Raw genomic sequence first — 7,888 nt, 5'->3', positions numbered from 1 at the left:
TCCTGTGGCTTGGGCTTCTCACAACATGGCAGCTAGGTTCAAAGAGGGAGCATGCTGAGAGGGAGCTTCCAGACAATGAACATTCTGGGAAAACCGGAAGGAAGCTGCATGGCCTTTTATGATCTAGCTTGAGAAGTCACACAACATCACTCTTGCTATATCCTATTGGCTGAAACAGTCACAAGGGAAGATCATCAAAGAATTCATGACCATTTTTTAAAACTGCCACAATGTTACACAATAATAATAGTGATAGTAATATTAATAAATACTAGGGCTAGATGTTTTGGCTGAAAGGCCAGAGATAGGGATTAGAAAAGAAAGAGTGAATGGAGAAGATAATGAGCCCAGTTATAGACCCAGTGGGCTGAAGGTGACTGTGGAATAGCCAAGCAGGGACATCCAGCAAGCAATTAGTGGTATAGATAGATAGGTCTGGAGCTCAAAGAGAGGTTTTGGGGAGTCTCTGGATGTGAAAGGGGATCCTGTGGTTGACCAAGATTGGCCAGGGAGAGTTGGGAGGATGGAAAAAGAGGAAGGCCTAGGACAGAGTTCTTAAGAACACCAAAACAGAAGGGACAAGTAGAGGGACTTATGAAAGAGACTAAGAAGAAATAAACAGAAAGCCAAGAAATTATGGTATCCATAGAAGCCATGGGAAAATAGGATTTCAAAAAAATAAAGTAAAATATTGAGGACTATAGATGTTTCTTCCAAGAAATGCTCCAAAAACACAAATCTAGCCATAACACTTAACTGGGCAAAACACTTCATGGGTTCCCCATTGCCTTCAGAGAAATGGGGTTCCCCATTGCCTAGCTTTCAACTAACACAACACTGTAAATCAACTATACTTCAGTAAAAGAAAAAGGATTTCCTACCTTTAGAACATGGCTGACAAAGCTTTCCCTGAGCTGTCCTGGGTCCACCATTCAGCCTCATCTTTCACCACTAGCTTCTCAGATTTTCTAGGAAAACCAATTGACATTCCCCCAGTCCCCTATGCTTTTTGAAATTTCTTTATCTGTGCACACTCTGTGCACTTTGCTTGTAGTGCTCATCACACTTCCATCTCTATACCTAACTCCTGTTCATCCTACAGAACCCAGAATCAGTTAGGACCCTTCCTATGTACTGCAATTACCCTCTGTATATCCACCTAATAGAGTATTCATCACACTGCTATGTAATTACCTATCTACCTGACTCTTCCCCCTACCAGACTGTGGGTCTCTGGAGGGCAAAAAAATGTGTTTCATTCATCTTTTATCCCCAATACTTAGCACAATATTGGCCTAGCACATAGTGGGTGTTCTGATTATGACTTATTAACTGAGAAAGATGATAGTCATGAAAGGGACATCACGTGAAGGGAGAATTTTTAGGATTTTTTTGGTTTGTTTTGGAATGGGAGAGATTTAATTAAGCATGTTCACCAAAGGGGAAAATTGAAAGAGGTTGAGGATCTAGAAGACACAGGCAATAACTGGTGGGATCAGGCATGAGAGGTAACAGGAAGGGAATGAGGGCAAAAATGCCACAGGATGGCCCCCATCACACTCATTCAGCAAGGAAGAAGCAGGTAAGGGTGCAGGTAATGGAGACAGAGCCCATGTCTGATGTGACAGGCATTCTTCGTCCCCAGAGACTAGTTCAGCATCTGATACAAATGAGCCATTCGGCACATAGTTGTTAAATGGGTTAAAAATGAGGTTCAAGCAGGGAACTTGCACAAGGTAAAAACAGAATGATTTTCTGAGCCTATACTGGCACCCAGGTCCTCTAACCGGGGGACCCCTATGTAGCTCAGCTGTAGGGAAGGTGGGGAGTCAGTGCGGGGAACAAGGCCCAGCCCTACCTCTGAGGCATGCACCTCACCATCTCCAGGGGCCTCATTAGAGATGTTTAGTTGGGCAGGTGTAAGCCCAGGCCCTAGGAGACAGGGCGGAGCACTGGGACCACACTGTCTCCACCCCTTCAGTAGCGGCTGTTCCTGGCTGTGTTGCTAAGAGCTTCAGAAGCCAAAGACAGAGGATTCACAGCTGGAGACCAAGGGCAGCTTCTTCCAGGCAGGCCAGCCCTAGCCTCCACCTCCTGAAACCACCTACAGGCAGAGGCCCTGGATTTCTCACACCCAGGTACCAGGCCACAGAACCATGAGCCAGGACAGCAAAGTGAAGACGACAGAGTCCAGCCCTCCTGCCCCGTCCAAGGCGAGGTGAGAGATACTGGTCCCCTGTGTCAGATCCGCCTGCCTCACTAGCTGGATCATGATCCCTGTTTGGTGCCCCCAGTCACAATCGCAACACTGAAAGGTGAATAAATGAAACACGACTTCCCCTCCTACAGGAAGTCACTGCCTGTCCTGGACCCATCAGGGGATTACTACTACTGGTGGCTGAACACGATGGTCTTCCCAGTAATGTATAACCTCATCATCGTCGTGTGCAGGTTTGGCTGGGCACTGTGGGAAGGGCCTTAAGCAGAGACCAAGGTTAAAGAGTGAGGCCCAGGAGAGGGGCGGCCCCTTGCCCGGCGCTGGAGTAGGGGCGGTGCCTATGCCTAGGGTTTAGTGCTCAGGCTTGGGGGGAACACATCACACATAAAGGGTGCCCTCAAGCCGATCTCTCCTGTCCCTGCTATGCAGAGCCTGCTTCCCGGACTTGCAGCACGGTTATCTGGTGGCCTGGTTAGTGCTGGACTATATGAGCGACCTGCTGTACTTACTGGACATCGTGGTGCACTTCCACACTGGTCAGTGAGTCCCAGGACTCAGCCTGTGTTCAACGTTCCCTTCCCGAAGAGAGCCTCTTGGTAGCAAAGTGACCCCTCCCTGATAGTGCTTTCACACGCCTCTCTGTTTACAATACCCCTAGACTCACCCCAGAAACTCTAGGGCGGTTAGGCTGGCTCCCACTCTGTCCGGGTAACTGTCTCCCTGTCCTCGACCCTGTCACGCCCACCCTCACCCTCATTCCTGGAGCAGATAGCTGCCCTGTCTGCGCCCCATACCTGACCCCCGTCCCCCATCAGGATTTTTGGAGCAGGGCATCCTGGTGGAGGACAAGGGTAGGATCGCGAGTCGCTACGTCCGCACCTGGAGCTTCGTCTTGGACCTGGCGTCCCTGTTGCCCACCGACGCGGCCTACGCGAGTCTGGGTCCGCACACACCCACGCTGAGGCTGAACCGCTTTCTGCGGGCGCCCCGCCTCTTCGAGGCCTTTGACCGCACGGAGACCCGCACAGCTTACCCGAACGCCTTCCGCATCGCCAAGTTGATGCTTTACATCTTCGTCGTCATCCACTGGAACAGCTGCCTGTACTTCGCCCTGTCCCGCTACCTGGGCCTCGGGCGTGACGTGTGGGTGTACCCCGACCCCGCGCGGCCCGGCTTCGAGCGCTTGCTGCGCCAGTACCTCTACAGCTTCTACTTCTCCACGCTGATCCTGACCACCGTGGGCGACACGCCGCCGCCAGCCCGGGAGGAGGAGTGCCTCTTCATGGTGGGCGACTTCCTGCTGGCCGTCATGGGGTTCGCCACCATCATGGGCAGCATGAGCTCCGTCATCTACAACATGAACACTGCAGACGCGGCCTTCTACCCAGACCACGCCCTGGTGAAGAAATACATGAAGCTGCACCGCGTCAACCGCCGGCTGGAGCGGCGAGTCATTGACTGGTGAGGATGCCGGGCTTCCAGACCAGGACAGAGAGAGATGTCCTGGGTAGAATCTGAGGAAGGTGGCTGGGTTCTCACTGCCTGGTGGGCCGGGCAGGGCCATCAGGATGTGGCGTTCATTGGGAGGTCCACTGGGTGGGGCCTGGAGAAAGATATTCTCCACTAATCGGATAAGGACTTAGGAGGAGTGGGTGGGTAAGAGCCTGACAGGGAGGAAACTTGTAGGCAAGAAAGGATAACCCAGAAACCAGGGAAGGGGTAAGAGAGAAGAGCAATACTCCTCAGGGGATGGCCAACAAAAGGGCCGAGTACGTCATGGAGTCCATACTGTAGGCTGAACAGAAGGAAGTGTCACCAAGATGGGAAGCTAGAGCAGAGGACCTCTAAAGAAAGTGGGGCTTGGTGATTGAAGTAGGCGTCGGTGGGATGGTACAAGACATCTCTGAATGGTAAGTGGGTAGAGCTGACAGGAGTTAAAGGGCATCGTATTCACTGTCAGCTAGTGGAGGCTTCCAGGCCCTGAGTGAGGGAGAAGAGGTCAAAACATGAGTGACCAACAGACAGTGGACTGATGGTATCTTTCATCCAACTGTCAAGTATTCCCATGACCCCTGTGAGATCTCAGCGTGGTTGGGTTCTTGACTGAAGCTGAGGTGAGCCCTGATGGAAGACAGAGAAAGAGGCATGTCAGTAGGGGGCTGGTGGAGAACTGGTGCTACTCTTGCCCCCAGGTACCAGCACCTGCAGATCAACAAGAAGATGACCAACGAGGTAGCCATCTTACAGCACTTGCCAGAGCGGTTGCGGGCAGAAGTGGCCGTGTCTGTACACCTGTCTACTCTGAGCCGGGTGCAGATCTTCCAGAACTGTGAGGCCAGCCTGCTGGAGGAGCTGGTACTGAAGCTGCAGCCCCAGACCTACTCACCGGGCGAATATGTCTGCCGCAAGGGGGACGTTGGCAGAGAGATGTACATCATCCGGGAGGGTCAGCTGGCCGTGGTGGCCGATGATGGTGTCACACAATATGCCGTGCTTGGTGCAGGGCTCTACTTTGGGGAGATCAGCATCATCAACATCAAAGGTGAGCACCCCAGCATTCACTCCAGGGACAGGATTAGGGGAGGGGAATGGGGACAACAGAACCCAGTACTGGGACCAGATGGTGCTTTGGGGCCTACAGATTAAGGATACCTGGCCCTTGCCTGAGTCACTAGAGGGCTCAAGAGAGAAGCAGGACATGGAGAGTCTGTTCCCTGAGAAGAGGCTGAGCCAAGGTCAGTGAGCAGGGTGGGCCCTTGGAAGAGAGGGTAGACCTGCTCTGTGGGTGTCCACTCAAGGCACCAATAGACCAGTGGAAAGTGACAGATAATAATAATAATAATAATAGCTAATAGCTAATATTTATTGTGTGCTTATCCCCATTTCAAAGGTAAGGAAATTGGAGCACAGAGAGTTTGGGGAACTTGTCCAAAGTCACACAAGTAATAAGTATACACACTCGGAATCAATAAAAGGAATAACATTCTCACAGCCAAATGGAAAGGAAGGTAGAAGGAAAATAGAAAAGAATTCCTATCTACTCCATCAAGTCCATTCCAGGCCAGGGACTGTCCGCTGGCTCATGTATTCCTCCGATCAGCCTCTGCCGTCAGAGTTGTTCTACTTAATTACTGGTAAAGACACCAAGGCCTCAGGAGATGGGGCTGAGCGCGCTCTCCTGACTGAGGCGAGATGTGCTCTCGGTCTGGGGATCTCACTCTCCACTTGCCCTAAAGGTCTCACATCTGTCCTCCAAGGACCCCCTCAACCCTCAAGCTCCACATCTTGCAGGCAGTCGGCCACTGTCTACTTGACTTTGGACAAGTCACTCCCTTCTTATGCCTCAGTTTTCTCACCTACCCAATAAGGATGATATTTAAAACCCATTTGTGAGGATTAAATGAGTTTTCTGGGCAAGGCACACAGCGCAGGGCCTGGCACACCCAGCAAGTGTTCAGCAAACAGCAGCTCCCTGGCACCTTCTAAGGTCCTCCTAGCTCTGAGACTGCAGGATACAGACAAACCTATCTTCCCACCCACGAGCCACCAACATCTTTCTAAAATACCAATAATACCATACAGTTCCCCTGCTTAAAATATTTCAATGGTTTCTCACTGTCCTCCCCATAAGATCTGAACTCCCTGCCGTGGCCACAAGACCCGGTGTGACCTGGGCTGTCTCCATCTCTTCCCACTCTCCTCACAGCCTTCACTTCAGCCGCTCTGGACTGCCTCCTGTTTTCTGTATCCATCTAACTGTTTTCTGCCTCCATCCCTCTGCTCATGTTCTTCCCTCTGCCTAGCTGCCCTCCCCCACTCCTCCCCCTCTTCCCCTCATTACCTCCTACTCAATCCAGGCATCAGTTCCTCAGGCTTCCTTAAATTCTCTGCCTTACAGCTTGTTAGGGGTTCTTTGCCTGACTTCCCACAATACCAGATGCACGTCTACACTGTATCAGCCATCCTGTTATGTAACTATCCGATTAAATGTCTGTCTCCTCTAGACTGTGAATTTTTGGAAGCAGGCCACTGATACCCACTCAGCCCAGGGCCTAGTCCCCACCCAGTGCTTTACTAAATGAAACAGTTAATGAGGCAAAAAGAGAGGTTCAGAAGCACAAATATGGAGGCGGGGGCCCTCGTTCAGGAGTGAAATGTCCCCGCACACCCCCACGCCCCCCCCCACTCACTGTCCTCCCTTGTGTCTGCCCTTGGGCCACAGGGAACATGTCTGGGAACCGCCGCACAGCCAACATCAAGAGTCTAGGTTACTCGGACCTGTTTTGTCTGAGCAAGGAGGACCTGCGGGAAGTGCTGAGCGAGTATCCACAGGCCCAGGCCGTCATGGAGGAAAAAGGCCGCGAGATCTTGCTCAAAATGAACAAGTTGGACGTAAATGCCGAGGCAGCTGAGATCGCCCTACAGGAGGCCACGGAGGCCCGGCTGCGAGGTCTTGACCAGCAACTCGATGATCTACAGACCAAGTTTGCACGCCTCCTGGCTGAGCTGGAGTCTAGCGCGCTCAAGATTGCTTATCGCATCGAACGGCTGGAGTGGCAGACTCGGGAGTGGCCAGTGCCTGAGGAACTGGCCGAGGCCGATGATGAGGGCGAGCCTGGGGAGGGAACATCCAAGGATGGAGAGGGTACAGCAGGCTGGGAGGGATTCCCAGGCCCAGAGTGACTCCATGCCTATCCCCAGGACCACCACCCCCCCAACACCAAGGGAATCCCGAGGTGTAGGAAAGCCGGCCTGCAGAAACTCTGCCATCCTGTCTGCTAGGTTACAGAGATGGAAGTGGACTGGGTCTGTAGATGCACCACCTAGGGATGCAGGAGCATAGCACACATTCATCTACCATGCACAGCGCACACTCACTCACACACACTCAGTTGTGCATATACACACTGTCGCCAAGACTTTGCAGTCCATATAAAATGCTCTGGAGTTCCCCTTCACAGAGCACACATACTTTCTTACATAAATATGTTTTATATCCACAGACGATGTACACAGTCAAGTCATGCATCTCATAAACACACATATACTCAGAGTCACACACCAGTACACACAGATGCCTTCCACGGGTTTGCACCCCCTTGTAAACAAGATACCTTGTTTCAAGATATCTTTTAAATGCTCCCCTATGTGGGCAGTTCACCAGAGTACCCTGCAAGTTGCACGTCAATAAAGTATTTGCTTCCTCACTAAACATTCACGGGTCTGATGAGAAAAAGCAAAGCGGATGTGGGCCAGGATGAATTCTGTCTGAATCCTGGGTTACAGGGGTAAGGGGCACAGGCTGTGTAGTAGCTGGTGGGTTGGATTCAAAGAAGTGGGAGTATCTGATAAATCAAGAAGCAGTACTGAGTCAAGGTAAAACAGGCTTAAGCATCGCACCGCTGTAAGTATGCACATGCTTTCATAGACATATTCACAAACACACACTGACCATTGCTTCTCACAGCAGAGTTTGTGTCCTCAGCCTTGTGAGCTCTGAGGGGTTTGATCTAGCTTAGTAAGCCAGAGTAAATACCTCTGCTCCTTTTTCCTTCCTTTGGTTCAGCCCTGGAGGGTGGGGCCAGGGCAACCTTGCATGCAGGACTGATTCCAAAGGGAGATTAGTTCCCAGGACTGTTCACCTGGCCCTGTCCTACCAAGCTGGTTGTC

At 51.5% G+C, this 7,888-nt stretch overlaps 1 protein-coding gene across 1 annotated transcript; it reads left to right on the top strand.

The window, feature by feature from the left end:
• The first annotated feature begins 2,156 nt into the window (after positions 1 to 2,156).
• Positions 2,157 to 6,948, top strand: CNGA4 (cyclic nucleotide gated channel subunit alpha 4). Its single transcript, XM_031459374.2, has 6 exons — positions 2,157 to 2,218; positions 2,350 to 2,451; positions 2,648 to 2,754; positions 3,034 to 3,679; positions 4,411 to 4,760; positions 6,441 to 6,948. The coding sequence occupies exons 1-6, from the start codon at positions 2,157 to 2,159 to the stop codon at positions 6,899 to 6,901; spliced, it is 1,728 nt and encodes a 575-aa protein (XP_031315234.1). The 3' UTR covers positions 6,902 to 6,948.
• The last annotated feature ends 940 nt before the right edge of the window (positions 6,949 to 7,888 follow it).

This window comes from Camelus dromedarius, chromosome 12 (genome assembly GCF_036321535.1).
Source record: "Camelus dromedarius isolate mCamDro1 chromosome 12, mCamDro1.pat, whole genome shotgun sequence".
NCBI lineage: Eukaryota > Metazoa > Chordata > Mammalia > Artiodactyla > Camelidae > Camelus > Camelus dromedarius.
Note: the sequence above shows the minus strand (reverse complement) of the source record. Positions and strands in the feature narration are given on the sequence as shown.